This window comes from Sphaeramia orbicularis, chromosome 13 (assembly GCF_902148855.1).
Source record: "Sphaeramia orbicularis chromosome 13, fSphaOr1.1, whole genome shotgun sequence".
NCBI classification, from domain to species: Eukaryota; Metazoa; Chordata; class Actinopteri; order Kurtiformes; family Apogonidae; genus Sphaeramia; species Sphaeramia orbicularis.
Window position 1 is genome coordinate 27892858 of NC_043969.1, and position 20372 is coordinate 27913229.

Sequence of the window (20372 nt, forward strand, 5' to 3'; positions counted from 1 at the left end):
ATGATTGACAATAAAACTATTATATGAATGTATTTATTGGGTTTTATATTTCAGCATTAATTCTCATTATTTTTTATTTTGTACTCGGTACATGACAACTTATTTAATGTATTTTTCCCAAATAATTTCAAGTACCCCTGGCAATACTCCAGTGGCACTTCTTCCAAGTGCCACTGGAGGTATGTATACCCCATTTTGGGAACCCCTGGTCAAAAACATCAGCTGGGGAGACTAATTTCTTGAAATCACATTGTATGTCATGCCAGTTCTTTTGGCATTTGGCGTGCTATACGTACACATTTTTGTCCTTTCGTGTGTTATTCAACACTATGTGATCACATGTCAATTTACATCAAGATCTCCGGTTCACATAACCCTAAACGTAACCCTCAGTGAGTGGTATTTGATGTGGCGTGAACATAGACGTGGAAAGCTTATAATGTATACAGATAACATGCCAATTAAAAGTGGTGTGTATATTTGCACGATTTCATGATATCACGTTGAGCTGGGACAAAATAGGAGCTACCAGGAGAAAGAACGGACCCAAACATTGAAATGTACTCATGTCCTGTGTTTTTTTTTGTGTGTGTTTCCATTAGCTTCAGGCATATGTGTGTTGTGTCGACTGAATGGAGGATTCATTCATCCACCAATTAAAGGAGGGAATCCTCATTGTTCAGTCCACAAAGCCCAACGTGGATCATAATCAGCAGAGTCATGTTTCCACAGAGAAACCTGGATTATGCTGATAATCACATTTTTCTCAGGGTAAAACCTGCAGCACCGTTCAAAGAATAATAGTCAGGGAGAAAAGAATGGCTCTAATTTTAATGCAGGCAGACGTCTCTTTACATTTCTACATGAACTCCCATGTCCGAGGGCTGAATTTGACAGCTCGCTGAATGGTTACAGAATCCATCACAAAGCCAGCAACCATTATTTCCACATTTCCCCATGGTGCAAAATTAAAACACATCTGAGACGTGTGTTGCGGGAATTACAGGGATAACAGCTTTGAGTCATCTTGGATGTGTCTGGGTTTAGGTTTCCACTCTTTGGTCATTCTGATGAATTCGGTCTGGAAGCTGTTCAATGGGATGTGTCTACATAGTCATCATGTTGCCATTCCACATATTTTCAATGGAGTCTGTGCTTGTTGAGGGATTTAAAGATCTCCTGGTTAAAGTCAGTGTAATGTTGATTTAATCCCATGCTTGTGGATTCATCTCTCTTTTGATGTTTAATCGTCTTAATTAAAATTCAACTCAGTGATGAAGCACAACTGAATAGGCTGATGATCAATCTTTTGCAGACAGTCTTTTGGTTAAAGCTTTTCATGACTTTGTTTTTTGACTTGCATAAACATGTGTTTTGGTTTCAGGGTGGTTTCCCTCCCTCTGCCTGATCTGTCACAAAGACAAGATTTATGAGGCGCTAAACTGACTCTTGGAGGCATGGCGCTGTGACTGTAAATGTATCAAAGCTACTCGCTGTTGTTTATCTTTTTCTGACAATCATTACTTTTTCCCACTTTGCTCTAAGGTATTGGAAGAGTTCTGCCATTTGTATTTTCCTTATTCTAAACCACACAACATACTGGGCTTTTCTGACCTGCCTAAAATTGAAGAAATAGTTGTAGTCCTTCTACACAGTGCTGCTTCTAAAGTTATAATTTAGAGAGTGGCTGGCATTAGGATTATCCCGTTAACTGACTGATTGAACTGGACAATTGCTAAACTGAACCTCTATGTCAAAGTAACAAATAAATCTGAAAATGTGTACCAAAATGTTTTTTTTTTTTACCTCTCTTTTTTCTTCGAAGTCAGTAATTCCAGTTGAGAAGCCTAATATCAATTATCAGCAAGTACTGGAGACAGTTTCTGCCAATACCAACAGTTTGTAAAGCATCTTATCATCCTAATATATCTATTACATTGAAAACTGACAGTAATTGTCAAAAGGAATTGTAGCATCTCTACAATAAATCTTGAAAATCTTATTTCAAAAAATCTTACCAAGACACTTTTCATTTGTTCCATTAGCAGATTTTTGTTGCTTAATTCAAGATGTTGGTTTTTTTTTTGCTTAATTCAAGCATTAAAAAAATCTGCCAATGGAACAAGTGAAAATTATCTTGGTAAGATTTCTTAAAATAAGATTTTCAAGATCTGTTGTCTAAAACTAAGTTCTTATATCTGACTGCAAAGTTACTTTTTAGGTGATTCTGTCTTATTTTAAGTGTGATGAGATATTTTGACTAGAAATGGGAAAAATACACTTGGTAAAATTTTCATTTTTGCTGTGTGTGTGTGTGTGTGTGTGTGTGTGTGTGTGTGTGTGTGAGCATGTGAATACTGTGCACATGTTTCCTGCATATTTCTTGCTAGAAATAAAGGCACACACCCATTACAACCTTGCAAAAACAACCAAGCTAAAGGCTGCCTAAGACAGTGCTGTGTAAGAACAGGCTGTTCTGTACCATAATGGTTGCAAACTTTGTGCCTGTCACTGTTTCATTGTCAGATCTTGATGTTGTATTCTGTCTCACTGACTTCTGTCCTCAAAGCTTTGATTCAAGACTTTCTCTAGAAAACCTCTGATCCTCTTCATTGCATCCCATGACTAAATGGATTACTTGAATGGGACAAAATTACATAAAGAGGAATAATCACTGAAGAAACTAACAGTTCACTGCGGCCTTTGTGTAATATGAATGTTAAAGTATGCATACTCTGGCAGACCACAGCTGGATATTATGATGTCAAAATATGACATGAAGGAAAACCACTGGTGTTTGTCCTCTAATTTACCAACATTTGACACTCTACTTTGTTGAGTACAGTGTCAGAGGAAATTCATTTTGGTGCAGTAACATTAAGCATGTAAAGTATTACATTAATCCTTTTTTTTCAACATGTTTTTTGTTTATGGAGCTTTGCTGTGAGACAGAGAGTGCAAGTAAATATTAGTCAGGCGACTAAGGTGCTACACTAATGGAAACCTTTAACCATTAAGCTAAAGCGTGATTCTAATCTGTATCCAACTTCTGTAAAGATTCTACAAACACACAAAAAATAACACTCATTCCTAGCCTTCCATAACACAACTTTGTATGTAAAAGCTGATTAACTATTTGATAAATTACACTGTGAATGTAGATCACTCTGTATCATTCTGTATTGATTCAGGCATTGATCAGCATATGTGCCCTGAGCAGCTTGTGTGGTTCCCATGGGAACTGCAGGCGTAGGTGTGATGGGTAACAGGCTATCAGCATGTGCCTGACGTCACTGAAAAAAATCACTGATCATTCATAAACTTAAGATGACAGCAAAATGAGGAACAAAGTCATTAACTTTTCACAAAAATTCTCAGGCTATGAACAAGATAATAAAGAATATTTGTCAGTAAAAGAGAGACATAATTCTTACAAAAGTTGCATCTGAAGATAATTTGGAAAAAAATATTCCCATGTTATTATATCTCTAGTTAAAGAATATTGAGGACAAAAAACTGACAACAGTTTATTTTGCCCAAAATCAAGATTACAATTACAAATTACTTTCAGCAGCTATTTAGCAATAAATACTTTGTGTGCAAATTTGATCTTAACTTCTCTTTAACAGTATATTTGAAGGTGAAACTTAACATAATGTTCCAGCTAATGATACACATGAGGACGTTCTGACTGCAGTTTACATACTGGTTTTGTAGGTGTAATAAAATCCAGTCCACATATGTTCCATATGGTATATGGCCAACAGTCCTAAAACAGAAATGGAACATCATGTTTCATGGTTCCTCAAGAAATCAATCATTCTTTTACAGAAGTGCTGCTGTTTCATTATCTTCAGGTGTCTGTGGAAACTGCACAGTATGTACTCATGGTTCACATCATGATAATGAGCAACAGTTAAGGCCATGAGAGCGTGAGAGGGAAGAGAACACAGTGATTCAGGTTGGAGTGAAGAGGACAAACATTTAACCTTAATGGATTCATCCTGGAAATTAGCCCACCACATGCATCTATCTACTTCACTAAAATAACTTCCCTTTTCTAACTGCAACACCTTTAAGACTCTTCCAGACTGCAGGGATAAAACTGTCAACACTAACTTTAAACTTACTCATTAAAAAAAAATAGAGTAGCACCTAAAAATACTCTAAATAAATATTATTTCATCCAGTAGTCGGAGCACATAGTAAATCTGTATTACAGGGTCTAAGATCCTATTTATGACAGTGAGACAAAAAAACAATAATATGTGTAATTTAAGTCCTATTATATCATTTTTCAAAAAACTTTCTGCAGTCTTGAATTCCTGTTGTCTAATATTACAAGGTGTCCCAAAAAATTTGACATCATTTCATCACCTAATAATTAGTTTAAAATGTGTTTGCTCATTTTGCTCAAAAAAAGTGTGATCATTTTTATTGTTCTGCTTTCAGGAACAGACATGTTGTTTACTGCAACAGAAAAGGCGTTCTGTGTACTGAAGTACGCCCAAAGTCAGTCATATGTGAATGCACAATGTGAATGTGATAGAAAATGTCATAAACAAATGCCAACAGGAAAGCAGATTTGGATGTGGCATTAGAAGTTTCAAGAGGAAGGCTGTATGTGTTGCGAAAAAGGACTCCACTACCAACTTGATGTGTGCCGTGTCACAAGCGGCACACACACTGAACATTTGTAACAACTTTGGAACATTATAAAATTACCATCCACCAGTATTTTTTGTTTGAAATTTGTAGAATAAAACATTTTATGTCCAAAATAAATCCTATTAAGTATCATTTCTCCTGACCATGTAATCACTCTGATATGGACATCTCAAATTATGTCTTTTTTTTTTTTTGGGACACCCTGTATTTTCCATTTCTATATGCTAAAAGGGTAAAAATGCTCCAGTAATGGAAGGAAGTATTTTTAAGGTCATGCTTTGAATTTCACATCCACCCAAGCAAACTGAAAACACTCCTTTCCATGGTGTACTGTTTCATGAAAGTGCTTTGGGTAAATCCAGATTAAATAGAAACAAATGCTTGTGAGTTTGTGTCATTGTTACAAGCTTGTATGCTTGCATATATACAATAAAAAGTTGCATTAGTGTGAACTGTGTCAGTTTTGAAAGCAGCAACAGATTAATATGTGGATTATAGTATTTCTACTGCTGTTCACAGAACCAGACGGCTTCACAAACATCTGTTGTGCTTCAGGCGGACAACGATGCACTTGAAGAAAATACCGTCCCTGTCTCAGTACCTTCAGTAACAATCACACAGATGTTCGAGCACATGAACAAACAAGAATATTAACACAGTCACACATGAATCTATTGAGGTGACACATAAACCATTAATTACAGGGCTCTGAATTATTCAGCTTGCTATACTCTCTTTGGGAGTGACTATTCATGCCTCATCGAAGAGATTACATTAAGAATTGATAAGTTTATCTAATAATAGGCTCATAAAAATAGAATCAATTCAGGGGACAAAATTGTTTTATACACTGTTGCCTATAAAGGTGAAATAATTTTTTCTAACTTCTCATGAAATGATTGTGACAATATAATTTCTTCTTGATAAATAAAGTGTAGCTGGGACTCAGTATGTAATCACTGAATGTGGTCATAGGGGATTTTTGATGTATATGAATAGGAATAAAAAGAAGAATGTGTCTAAAAACTAAACTATTCCTACTTTATGGACAACAATTGTTAAACTCGGAGAGCACAGACCTCCGCCAAGGCAGATCAGCCCCCCACCCCACCCCCTCTCGATCACCGCCAAAATGTAATCATTTGTTCCATGTGCCAGTATCAACATTTCCTGAAAATTTCATGAAAATCCGTCCATAACTTTTTGAGTTATCTTGCTAACAGACAAACAGGCAGACAAACAGACAAGCCCAGATGAAAACATAACCTCCGCCATTCCTTGGCAGAGGTAATAATGTTAAATAATATAACTCCTTAGTCTTAATGAGTGCACTGTACTTACTCTGTTGCTGGTGAACTTAAATATTAATCACCTACAGTGGCAAGGTTAAAAGGTTTTGGCTTCCTCAAGTCTTAGTCATTGCTGACAAGAGTACACTGTCATTGCAGTTCAGCCCCTGGGGGCCTCTGAGCCACAACTCAGAGCAAATACCTATGTGTGCATTCCGTGTTAGTCAAACCCTTAAACTAACCATCACCACAAACCATCCACATGGAGACAATGAGTGGCAGACGAAAAGCAAGCACATGTACAAACACTTCCTGTAAACTACTTGACTATCTGAACATGACTGTGAAAAGTGCTAATACAAATACACCAAACACTGATGTCTTTATGTAACTAACTGAATTGTCTTGGACCTTTCTTGCCAGTATGAATCTCCTTGTGCTAAGTGCTCAGTGGCACAGGCTGGCGAACCTCGGCCTACTGCCAGAGGAACTCAGTCCTCAGGGGAAGGCAGGGCCAGACCAGTCCTCGGCTGTCAGGTTTGACACACTCCTCTCACCCAGCGACAGATATGGAGCTGAGCTTACAAATGCACACACAGACGGTAAAGCATGCCTTGTGTGGCAAAGGCTGCGCTCTAAGGCACACCTTATATTAATGCAGCCTGTAGAGAACTGTGTGTTACAGTTAGGGAGACTCCAACAACACATACCAGCGTAACAAAAACATCAACGGTCGCTATGCCAGCCGGGCTTTCAATGTACATTATGATTATGCAATCTGTGGACGGAATAATGTCATTAGAGCAGACACAAGAGGTTGGAAGTCTTAACATCTATTCCACTTAAAAGCACAATTATTGCATAATAATGTAAACTTATACCACTTCTCTTTTTATATTTGTCTTAATTTTAGAGAAGAGGTCAGGTTCAAGTTTTGAGAAATGAATAAATGACACATCTGGGTGTTTCTCTTACAGCTCTTTCTCAACTGAAAATATAACAAGAGGCTGATTCAGAGGCAAAATAATAAAAAAAATGCTGAGTGTGGAGTATATGAAGTGTGTGAATATCTGAGACACGAAGCCAGAATATTAGAATATGACTTTTATGACATTACAAAAACATATTCCTTTCACCTCACATGTGTTTTTCTGGTATTTTTTTAGTACATATATATATACTTCTTGGATTTTATTTATTTTATTTTATTTTATTTTATTTTATTTTTTTTTTTTGGCCACTTACGGGCAAGGAACCAGGTGTGGTAATTTCACTGACCTTGATTTTCTACATGATAATAAAAAATCAAGTCTTGTTATGTGCTCCAATAACATACTAAGGTTGAAAACATGAATTTCAGAGTATTTCTATGAGTTACCTATAAAGGGCTAAAAAGGGAGAAATGTCAACTTACAGTGAGTGGCAGAGAACAGACCACAAAGATGATAGTGATGAGAGCCAGGAGCACCAGGTGGTCCACCTCTTCTTCACCCTGTCCGAAAAAGGCCAGGCTCATTTTTCTTTTTCTTCCTGTCGACCCGACCGAGCCTCGTCGCATCATCTGACTCTGATGCATCTTACACAGGCTGACAATTACTGAGCCATTGCAAACAAACACAGCCAAGATCAACGCTGCCATGATGACAGAGTAGGTCACAGAAAAGGCCAGTGCTGATTTGACATTGTCTGTTGCATCCATGTCAATAAAGCACCATGTTCCAGGAGCGTACTGTCTATATTTGCCAAAACTGAAGAACGGCAGTAAGCAGAAACCTAAAGAAAAGAGGTATATAACAAAAAGGGCTGACTTGGCTATGCTACGACGGATGTGTCCAGAATAAAAGTAAGCACAGCTGATGGCCAGGCAACGCTCCACAGCCATGGCGCACAGGATGAGCGTGGGTGCCAGGCCAAAAAAACTCATGGCAAATCCAAAGAGGTTACACAGAAGTTCACCTCCCAGACCTATCAGTGACAAGTTAAGGGCATAGCAGATGAACACAGCAGGGCTGAGGATGCAGGTGCCCAGCAGGTCTGTGATGACCAGTCCAGTGACCAGGACGGAGAAGACAGAAGACCTGGAACGCTGCTCCTTCTGGTGGACTCGAAGGATGAACAGAGCCAAGAGGTTTCCCACCACCCCAGCCAGAAACATGAAGATACTTGTCGCAGGATTTCCATCCTTACTCACAATGAGGGTGATATCACTGATATTGTGACATGACCTGTTCGGAAACATGCTTCTATGTGTTTTGGACTTGCAGAAAAAAGATGCCTTCTCAGTGAGGGATGAACAAGGACTTTCCAGAGAATAAGATGAAGACTTCCTGACCTCTTGGTACCATTACTTGGCAACAAAGAAGGCAGGGATGTGTATGAAGACCCATGATGATGCACTGACTTAAGACATGATTGATAGTCTCTTCTTCTTCTTTTTTCTGAGGGGCAGATCAATTCAGCAATCTTTAAGACAAGTCAACCAGAAAAACATACTTATTAGTACTCACTCAGGCAGATATCATGACCTAACACACTTATTTCTTCACAGCATGATGTATAGAAATAAATTGTTGCTGTTGTTAAACTCGTACTGACTAATAATGACTTACCTTTCACTGGTTTTCTCGGAAAGCAAGAGTTGTCACTTCCTCTTTTGTTGCTTTTTATTCTTCTTTCTTGAAATTAAAGCCACCTTTCTAGTAAAAAAAAATCCTTAGACTCAACTGCAACGAACTGTCCTGGTCCGGATTTTAAAGTTACCGGCACGTTTACATACGCAGTGAATTCAGGAAAACACGGAATGACTGAGCGCCGCTGAAGTGCGCTTTTGGCCGCTCTCACCGCCTCCGACTTGACGCACGGTCCCACCCACTGCACTGGTGAGCCTATACCCACGCTCCCACGGACACCACGGTCTCAGAACAACATGTGAAATCAAAAGTGTTGATAGGAACTGAGAACATATCTGTACTTGTAAAAGGAGACTGTGATACATAAGAAAAACATGCAAATAAATCGAAAATCCCTGATTTAGAGCCGCACTATAAATGCACTGACAGACTGGAAACATATAATTCAGTTTTTTCTTTATATTTGAAGCAAAACCTCAAGTGAGGATAGAACTAAACATGTGGTACTGGATTTCACTGCAGCAGAAATGAAACAAACGAGTTCAAATACAGCATTAGATAAAACTGGAAACATTTTGGACACTGTCTATTTGAGGCATAAGCTTGGTTAGTGTTGGCTTGCTCAGAAATATGTAATCTAATTAGTCACTTTCTGTAAGTATTTGGTTTGGCCGTGTCCCTCTTTGGTTTTTAAAAAGGTGTTTTGAATAGCTTTAATCTCAGCTGGTTTACATTTCCATGCAGCCTTTGGTTTTCACTCAAGCGAGAAATGCGAGAAGCAGCGCTCTTTGGTCTCCGTCTACATCCTGGAAGCTGCTTTTGGTGAAATACCTGTGATGAAAGAGTGTTTATCCCACTCCAATTGAGTGAAATGTGGAGGATGGATGCCCCGATTTTGTTCTTGGAGCTTTGATTATTGCTGTTGGCAAATATTGAAACAACTTAATGTGTGTGATAACAGTGAGAGGCAAAGAAAATTCAATAAAATTAAAGCTCCTACAACATATAGCAGGTGGAGCAAATCCACTCTAAGGATCCAGATAACTCATGAGTCAGAATGTTATGTGCACTGGCTGATCATTTATAGACAACTAAAGCGGTCACATTTTACTTTTTTACCCCAGTCACCAAGGGGGAGGTAAGGGGTATTGTTTTTTGGTTCTTTGTGTCTTTGTTAGTTTGTTGACACTCTAGCAGCAAAATTATTAGTTGAATTCATACCAAATTTGGTTTATAGATTGCCAGTGACCCAGCATAGATCTCAATACATTTTGGGAACAGTAGGTCAAAGGTATAATTTTTTATGGATTTTTAAAATCTTTATTTTCCCTATTTACTTACAATGGGTGTCATGTCGGCTCCCAGACTGTCTGGATTTGTCTGTCTTTTATGTTGTCTGTCTTTTATGTTGTCTGTCATTTGTGTTGTCTGTCATTTCCTGTTTTATTTTTGTTAAGTTTCCCTCATGTCTCATGTCTGGTGTCTTTACTTCCCTTCCCTGATTGTGTCACCTGTGCTGATTACCTGACTCCACCCTGATGTGTTCCACCTGTGTCCAATTGTCTTCCCGCCCTCTTGTGTATTTAAACCCTGTCCAGTTGCCAGTTTGTTTGCTACATTAGTGTGCTTACTTACCAGTGGTTTTTTTTGGATCCTGTCAGTCTGTCTGCCCGTTGTGACCCGTTTTGTCTTTCGACCACTGATTCTGCCCGTTCCTGTTTTGCCTGCTCGTCTGTGACCTGGTTCGTTTACCCGACTCTGATTCTGCCTACTCCCTTTGGTACCTCAGCCTCCAACGTTTGCCTGTGTATCGACCCTGCGCCTGGTTTACCGACTGTGAGTTTTTGCCTGTCCCTCATGTTCTGTCGCCTCTCATTGTGCCTCCCCGTGTATGACCGGGACTGTGTTTTGACCTCTCTCTGTTTGCTCCTAGTCGGGGTTCCGTTGGGGTTTTCCCGGCTCGGCCACGCTGGTCGTCTGCTGTCGCTACCCACAGCCCAGACGTCAAGCCCCGAACACCGTGCTATCACAGATTCACTAATTCTGTGTTGTGTCTTCTCTTTTGTTAAAGTGTTCAATAAAAACACTCAAACTCACTTCTGGCTAGTGGTCTTGCAATTGGGTTCAGCCTCTGTACTAGACTCATTACAATGGGTGAAATTTCAAATGTCTGCAGCAGCAAGAGTATTGGTTGAATTTATACTAAATTTGGTTTATAGATTGCCTATGACCCTGAATAAATGTCATAACATTTTGGGGAAAATAGGTCAAAGTTTCCTTTTTGTTATGAAATGGGTTTTTTTTGGGTTTTTTGTTTTTTTTTTACTTACAATGGATGAAATTTCAAATGTCTGTGGCAGCAAAACTGTTGTTTGAATTCATACCAAATTGGGTTTATAGATTGCCAGTGACCCAGAATTGATGTGATTAGGTTAAAGTTCAAATTTTTGATGGATTTTTAGACTTTTTTTTTTTTTCTCCCCTCTACTTTCACATGTCTATTAAAAACACCAATTTTGTTTCAGTTTACTTCAAACTTGGCACATATATAGAGGCAGTTCATATGCTGACAGCACATGCATAGACATGATGACATCAGCTGGATTGATGCCAAAATAAGCTACAACATGTGTGAGGAGTGTTTTTTTTCTTTCTTTCTTTTTTTTTTTTTTTTTACAAATCTTTAAAGCTATAACTTCAGCATTGATTTCAGATAAACAGGACAAAAAGCTACAACAAACTGCTGTGGAAATACATGGTGAGACTCAGGACATAGACCATTTGCACTGAGAATACCTGTAACTACAACTAACATGAACTAATAGATTACATTTTAAAATCAATATACTCATTAATTTCCAGTCATCCTCGCTGTTGCTGCCTCCTAAAGCATAACAGAAGAGTGATAATGTGAAATAAATGGACCTGACGTTACTCCTTATCAGTGTGTTTGTGATCACACAGCTACAGTAGTTTTTGTGTCAATGTGATATAGTTAAACCAGGGCTGAAACCGGCCTTCAAGAGCATTCAATCTGGTCCACAGAAAGAATTTTGAAAATATAGAAATTACACAGAATACACTGACAGTTGAGAATGTCTTTGAATCTTGAAAGTTATTTTGATCATGAAGTTAGATGCTATATTTTTCAGTTCTAAATGGCTGTTATAGAATGTTTTGTGCTTTTGTAGATCCACTGTAATCTGTAAGTTGTAATGCACATGAGTACATGAGAAGCTGAGGCATAATATTGTTAAAATTACTCTTAATTTTCTTAAGAAATTTCAGTTCATGGTTTTTCAGATTTTGCACATTTTTTTGGGAAAGGATAGTTTGTAAATATAAACATTTTCATACTGTAACTTTAGTTTTTTTGCACTAAAAGAGAAAAATTGGAGTTGTCATTATTTACAAGTTCTGTTAATATTTTACCTGTTAAAATGAGTTTGACATCTATGCCTTAAAAAGAAAATCAGACATTTTTTTTTCTTGTCTTTTGTCGTCCTCTCAGACTCCTTCCATCTATTCTGTTTTTACTGCCTCTCAGCAAAACAAGTCTGTTGTGTGCAGTAGCCTACATTTAACCACTTCAAGAGGAAGATGGCATGGGGTGTTTGCAGTTTCATTCCCCATAAAACAAACCAGGCTGGCAGCTTTTAAACAACAGACACAGGTGATTAAAACAAAGCCATACTTGCACATCCCAAAAGCAAGATGCTAGTTTGTGCACATATATATATATATATATATATTCATGACACTACAATTTTAATACTTGACAAACATGTTTTTATTATGATTCATGAGGTCTTCACACTAAGTGCAAACAGTTTACAGTAAAGCTGCTGGGGTTGAGTTGTAAGTTTATGTTGTTTATTCATAATTAGTAACAAGGCGGGAAGCTCTGGTAGAGCCCACAGAAATGCAGTTATGGATTTCAGGTGAAATCTGGGCTCCTATATTACCTTGTATATATCCTTTATATGTTGCATATATTTCTTCTATGTGTGGTACAGAGTTGAACTTTTATGTATTGCAGTGACTGTACTTGTATATATTGTCAGTATTTTTCAATATTTTTAGTATAATTTTTTGTGTTTTTGCATTTTAAGAATCTGCTGCTAAACAGAAACAGAGCTACTAAACTGATTTTCATAAACACCTATTCTATTCTATTCTATTCTATTCTATTCTATTCTATTCTATTCTATTCTATTCTATTCTATTCTATTCTAACCCATAAAGACCCAAACATCCACCAGTGATCAAAACCATCTACTGATCTAAAATATTTAATAACTTTAAAACCACTAATCCTATCAATCCGTGCAAATAACTGATGTAAAATACAGTTATTCCTCTTTTGATGATCATCAGATATGACTCATTTGGACGCAGAGCAAATACATTCATAAATAATGGTGATCAAGACAAAGTAGCAATTGCTATGTACATTAATAATAAAATAAATTCAGTGTGCACTGCTCAAAAAGGAATGGGAAGAAGAAAAGTATTAAATCCCACCCCCATCTCACATAACACATTACTTTTGCTTTCTTAATGATAAAGGTACATCTGTTTAGAGTCCTAATAATTTAATGTATGACTTGAGGAATTACACAGGTGAAACAGCTGTTTATGGATGATAATAGACAGATCATGGATGTTAATAGATGATGGATATGTAAAAAAAAAAAAAAAAAAAAAGCATTCAGTGTAATCAACAGAGATTCTCAAGTCACATGAGTAATGTTTGTTTTGTCTAGATCTATCTCTTCATAAGACAAATGTGGTTTTTCTGGTAAGCATCATTTCCTCCAGTCATTAAATCTCAGAGAAAACCAGATTTCTCAGTATAGAGAACAAGGTGTCATGTGTCATCTGTTTGGTTTTCTGTCGGTAAAAAGCAAAAGTGTTTGCAAACTGGAGTTGACATAACTAATGAACAATGAATGATAATACTGAATATCACTAAAAGACAGTAACTGACGCAATTTTCGGGAAAAAAAAACAGGCAATACATGGCTAAAACGTATGAATTATAGCTCATTCCTGGAAGAAGAGAATGGTATTATGACATTCATATGATCAGTCTTGGCTGGACGGATGAGGTATTTGGATGAGCGTAGGGATTTGAGGTTTTAGTTCTTTCTGGCTGATACGTTAATGCCTGATTTCTAGCAGACAGCGCCAGACATTTGATTTAAATTCATCCAGGTTTTTCAAAAGTTGCCTGCATCTGTTGAAGGGAAGTAAATTATTGTGCAACAGAAATAAAACTGTCTCAATGCTGAGTGGTTGAACTTCAGTGGAGCCGTAGAAGGAGGCAGATAAGAAAACATATTTACCAAAAGAAGAACATCTGTCAGCAGTTTAAACCAGTTTAACCCACAACTATTTTTATAGCAATTTCTGAATACATTTTTATCTACATCTAACCATGTTATAATATTATCCTCTGCATTTTTCATGGAAAATCTGTTTTTTTTCCCCAACATTTAATCCTTAGAGACCTCAAAGAACACAATTTTTCTAGTACATGACCTTTATGAGGTAATTTATTTTTTCTCTCAGGTTAACCTCAATTCCATTTGGTTCATTTTAAGTCAATATTTTCCATTTGCTTTGTCTGAGAATGAATCACTTCCTGAGAAAAAATGTAAATAACAATAAAAAAAATAACATAAAAAATGTTTTATTTATTTATTTTTTTTAAAATATGTTACATACAGGTAGTTTGTTTGGGCATAGAGTAGATTTTGTAGACTTCTAAATGAATTGTTGTTTATATTTAATCTTTATTAGCAAGTTACAGCTATTCATTGACTCAAATGAAGAAATTATGAGAAGTTAATTCTGTGCAGTGTCAGGTCCTGAACACATTACCTATTGAGTGTCTGAAAGTCCATATAAAGACCTGTGTTGTGTAAGTAAAAAGAAGAGAAACTGCAGTCGACCTGACTTTTAAAGCATATGGCTGAGATCAGCGAGTAAAGGCGACTGAATATTTTAACCACAGACAGTCTTGGTTCTCAAGGGTTAATTTACTGATCATGTAGATGTTAGGTGATTAGATAGATAGATAGATAGATAGATAGATAGATAGATAGATAGATAGATAGATAGATAGATAGATAGATAGATAGATAGATAGATAGATAGATAGATAGATAGATAGATAGATAGATAGATAGATACTTTTTTTGTTATCTTTTGCAGGAAATTATTTGGTTATGGCAGCAGTAAAAATATACTGACCCATCCCAACAGACAACCAACATTGGAGACACAAAGTAAGAAGTGATTAAAAAAAAGAAAAAAGATGTTTGAAATATATAATATGTACAGTAAGGTAAAATAATAGGATAAAAACACCTGTAAGTCTGCCCAGCCAACAATAATTTATCGCTAAGCAATATTAAAAAGTCTAATAGCAGCTGGTAGGAAGGACCTCCTGTTGCATTCAGTCCAGGTTATGATATAAAAATAGAGAAAACTGGAAAAAAAAAAAGTGACTATATCAGCAAAATATATCATTAACCGAACATCAAACAAGTGTGTTCAACTACTGTAATTTGTCAAACTGCAAGGGTTTTAATAGTAAATGAATGTTGCAGAAGATGACAGTGTTTCCAGGTTCACGACAAAGCCTCTAAATGTCCAAAAAAGACATATCTGATGAAAGTGAAAAGCTGAGAAACTGCATTTAACATGAATTATTCAAATGTATTAATATGATGAAAAAGTTACATCAGTGCATGTTTTGAGGCAAATGTAATAAAAACTTTATTTATTTATTTAACAGACCTCTCTGCCTTGAATTTCACTGGTCCGGCTGCTCCTTTTGGATGCCGTTCTTTTGACTGAATTTTGCTCTCTGGGTTAAACTGGTGACTCAGTGTTTGTCTGAGAACTTTTTGACTCTCCCTTGTATTAATCAGTGTATTCATCCACAGATATAAACATTTTTGGTGTATATGTTGTTCCAGAGTTTAATTTTACCACTCCTGAAATGATGTGCGATTGTTTTCTTGGAAAGAAAAAAAATAAACAAGCGTTTCTTTTTTTTTGGCCTGTTTTTTTCTCAGTATGATAAGTGTTATTTAGATACATATCAAGTCTGTATGTCATGGAAATTGTAACCAACAAACAATTTAATCTGCCAGTTTTCTGTTGAGCACGTCTGAGTTGTGTTTGTTTTTGCGCACAGATACTTGACTTTTAGATCTATGATGTAAACCGTGTCCAATGAGCCAGAACCACCTCCAGACGTGTGCCGGTGCTGGTGATGGAGGTGCAGATAATGGCAATAGGGAGGCCACACACACAAACACGTGGCACACAGCTGAAATCTGGATGTATTTAGACCGATCTTCAATACGCATATGTGCATCTTGATTCTGATCTGGTGAGTCAGCAGCTGATTGACTCTTTTCAGGAAATCCCCCAAAGGTTGAAAAGTCGAAAGTCTTGATTTTGATAAATGTGGTTTTAAACACATTTATTTCCCAGTGTCGCAAAACCAGTTTCATTTTGTTTGGCACTGCACTGTGTTGTTTTTTAATGAAATTCAGTGTGACAAATTATTTGATAATGAACTATTTTGCAAGAAGATCCTGTTGTAACTTCCGCTATTACAACTTTTGCTCCTCTACATAGTTTCTACACAAAGTTCCTGGGATTGATACAGCACTTGGTAGAAAAACATCCTTTTATTTTGCTCCTTGGAATAACCTTCAAAAAACTGTACAACTATATGATTTTGTCTCCTTGGGTGAAATTAAGTTATGTAACTGAAGAATGTAATTGCTATTCTTAGCTGGATTTTGGCTCATTTACCCTTACTTCTTTTTTCCATTCCTACCGTTTTTTTTTTTTGTTTTTTTTTACTTTTAATCTGTATTTATATTCTGTGTATCTTTGTTGTGCTTGAGTTTTAGATTTTTGGATGAACTGATGTGCCCTATATTCCAAGTCTCCCTTGAAAAAGATATTTCATTCTCCAGGGTCTTCCTGGTTAAATAAAAAGATCCATATACAGTCACCAGAGTTTACCTTTTGTTGTTATAAATAATTTCTTCATCAATATACTGTACATTATAAAAGAAAAACATATACTGTACTTTGGGCTAAATTTTAGATTCAGCAGATTCATGTATTCTTATCTTTCATTATCTTAAATGAACAAATAAGACAAGTGTCCTATGGTCTCCTATGTCCTCTTAATGGAGAAATGTGTTGTTTGTATACATTATATTAACTCTTAATCAGCCCTGAGCATTGTAAAGAGTTGATAATATTTATTTTGTTGTTTTTTTTTCTCTTTTTTGTGTTTAATAGGTCTGTAGGTTTGTTGTATAATTTGTTTTTAAGTACATGTTTACGTAAATGTATAATTTAAAAAAAAAAAAAAAAAAAAATTTAACAAGTGGTGCCAGGCACAACAAACCCCACCCCTTGCACAAATTGTAGCTTATTTTGGCATCGATCCAACTGATGCCGTAATGTCTATGCATGTGCTGATGTCACCATATCAACTGCCTTTATATATGTGCCAAGTCTGAAGTAAAATGAAACAAAATTGTTATGACATAACACACGGCGTGGACCCAAATGCTCAAGACTCTCCAGGTTCAGTGGTCCAAGTGATTTATTTTTAAAAATTCAAAAGGCAAAAACGAATGAACAAAAGAGAAGCACAATGTGCTCAGTAATTACAAAATACTGTAGAACAAAAAGAGAAGCACAACGTGCCCTATACTAAACTAAAACCTGATTTACAAAAATACTTGGTTCGAGAATACAAGATACTTATCAAGGGATGATCTTCACTAGAACACAGAAACGATGCACTGACAAGAGACAAAGGGAGTGAGGAGAAATATATAGGGAAGGCAGGGATCACAAACAGGTGTGGGCAATAACAAGAGGGACACCAGGTGCAAACAATGATGGGATTAGGAAGACAAGGACAAGACTGACAAAGTGCAGACAAAACAGGAAGGCAACCACCATCACCAAAATAAAACAGGAAGAAACAAAACAAAATACCTAAACTAAATCAACATACACGACGACACATAACAAAAATTGATGTTTTGTAGACTTTTGAAATTTTGCCTATTAAAATCAGAATCAGAATTGCCTTTATTGTCATTTGACAGTACAGAGTACATCAAACAAAACTCAGATCGATGATTAGAGACATTGGGCTGCTGCTCCTAACTTGCGCCACCACAGAACCCTTTTCTTCAAAATTTGCAGTGAAGAACAAGATAATGCAAAGCACAAATATAAGACATCATACAGTTTTCACACAGTACACACAGACACATGCTGAAATTTTTTCATGGATTTGAAAGGAATTCGGGGGATAGGGTGGAAAAAAAGGAAAAGGTAGACAGCAGACGTGATTTGGGATTATATGGGGGGAGGGGGGTTAAAAATTCATAAAAAATTGGAACTTTGACCTACATTTCCCAAAATGTAATTACATCTATTCGGGGTCACTGGAAATCTATAAATCCAATTTGGTATGAATTCAACCAATAGTTTTGCTGCTACGGTGTTAACAAACAATAAAATAAACCTAACCAAAAACAACACCCCTTGCCTCCTCTTCAGGGGCGGGGTGACAATTCACTCAAAGCTGGTGAAATATAAAATCATATTTGGGAGGCATATACAGGGATACACCCATAATGTTATGGTTGAGTGGAAATGTACACAGTAACAGGCAGGGCTTTCCCAATTCAGTAGAGAATACACAGACACCTATAATACAAAGATAATGAGCCGTGCCTGCTTTGGATTACCTTGTTTGCTGTAATTGAGACCGTAATGGAATTTGAAGATGTTTTCCTGCTAACTGAGATTTGTTTTTTCAGGAGCCTCACTTGCTTTAGTTTCTGTCTTAACAGGCTTCAGTGGTCCAATGTTTTCTCTGGTTACACTTCTCATTACACTACACTCCTCATACCAAAAACAAAACAACTCAGTTTTCAACAGATTTCTGTTAAAAACCTGATATTAATATCACAGATATGAGAATGAGATGAGTCAGCTGTTTTCCTTTTGGGTGTAGATGTGTTGATTTAATATGCCTTATATCTTGTTTGTTCTACTGTTCCATGTCCAATATCTAAATCAGTGTCAACAGGTGCTTCTCCATTAAGAACCTGTTTGTCCCTTTCTTTCAGTTTTTCCAGATCATTGTCTATTGTTCCTTCTTTCTCTTTTTTAACGTCACATTTAGTTTCTGTAAGACCAGGAAGATGAGAGGCATTGAAATGATTCCAGGAAAAGGCTGTGGTGTGGGTTTTAGACCTTTCTCTGCATACACCTATTTACAGTTACACTCTTTCCTTTTGTGGTTGACAGATCTTACTGTACGTCCTAATTTGTCTGAAGCAAAGTGAGGCTTTCACAGACGTGCTAAATTATGCATTGGTGGCTAAAGAAACCAAAAGTGAAAAACCAATGATGGTACCGAGAAAATTCCAGCCATAAACTCTGAAACTGATTCACACTGAGTGCTACAAAACCAAAGTGATTAAAGTAAAATGTCACATCAACTGTGAAGCAGAAAGAACAAAGACTTCCTAAAGTTTGCCTTTCGGTTTGGCTCTGTTATTATTGTAGTGACCATCGTTTATTGAAATTCAGGAGGTAATATTTCAACAGGTTCTTGTGCTTATTTGTTTTTGATCCACTGTCAATTATCTCACAATGTTGAGGCATATAATAATATATAATAATGACATAATATATAACAAAAAATGGCACAGACATGCACTCCAAATGCTTTTGTGTAACAGGAATGCAACCAACAGCTGCATGTCTTTGAAACGTGTCATGTTGCTCAGTGTATCCAGTTTGGACTGTTATTATTCTCAACACACATCATGTTACATTAAATGTCAGGCACAGCTTCATCAGGTTTCAGCATCAGAAAGAAAGAAAGAAAGAAAGAATGAAAGAAAGAAAGAAAGAACACTGTAAGCCCGGATGTCAAATATACTTAGAAAAAATTAATCACGATGCACTTAAAAATATAAGTTTGATAACATTACTACAAAATATTAAGTATAGTCAACTCATTTGTAGATATAGTCGAATGTGTGAATACATTTCAGTGAAATGGATTTAAGTTAATTAAGTTTTAATTATGACCACACCTCTTTTTCTTTTGACCACATAAATCGTCACCTGCCCATGGAAGTCTGGACATGCCAGTCTCAGTGCTTCGGTTAAAGAGTAGCTGCTATAGGAGTTTCGTTGCTTATCAAGATACAAATCAAAAAGTTCGAAGCAGCTGTCGGCCATCAACGACTGTTTGTTTTAACCATGTGAGAGGGGTGTTTTGTTTTATTGTCCACCAGTTCCATCGACCTGTTCCACAGACATTTTCTCTATGGGTGTCCACTAGTTGACTGACTACTTTTCTCAGTGGAGGAAAATGTAAGCCTGAATAAATTGAGTTTACTTTAAAAAATTGAGAAAAGTGGTTGCCTTATAAAATTAACCCATAAAGACCCAGTGTTACATTTGTGTCAATTCCTAAATGAAATTTTCTCTCTATTTACATTTACATTTACATTTATGCATTTGGCAGATGCTTTTTTCCAAAGCGACTTAGAGGGGAAAACCAATCAAATCAATCAAATTTTATTTATATAGCGCCAAATCACAACAAAAGTTATCTCATGACACTTTACATATAGAGTTGGTCAAAACCAGACTCTAAGCCAGTTTACTGAAACCCATCAGAATCCTCCAGGAGCAA

At 36.6% G+C, this 20372-nt stretch overlaps 1 protein-coding gene across 2 annotated transcripts in view; it reads right to left on the minus strand.

Annotated features, from left to right (window-relative positions):
• ptgir (prostaglandin I2 receptor) overlaps nt 1-8799 on the minus strand; it is a 31464-nt gene extending 22665 nt beyond the window's left edge. The window contains exons 1-2 of one of the 2 annotated variants that reach the window (XM_030151737.1): nt 8567-8799; nt 7372-8395 (exon numbers count right to left, since the gene is read on the minus strand). In XM_030151737.1, the coding sequence (XP_030007597.1) occupies nt 7372-8196 (825 nt within the window). In that variant the 5' untranslated portion in view covers nt 8197-8395; nt 8567-8799. Of the gene's footprint in view, nt 1-7371; nt 8421-8566 lie in introns of both variants that reach the window. The other variant, XM_030151736.1, reaches the window with a different exon arrangement.
• Nucleotides 8800-20372: the final 11573 nt, after the last annotated feature.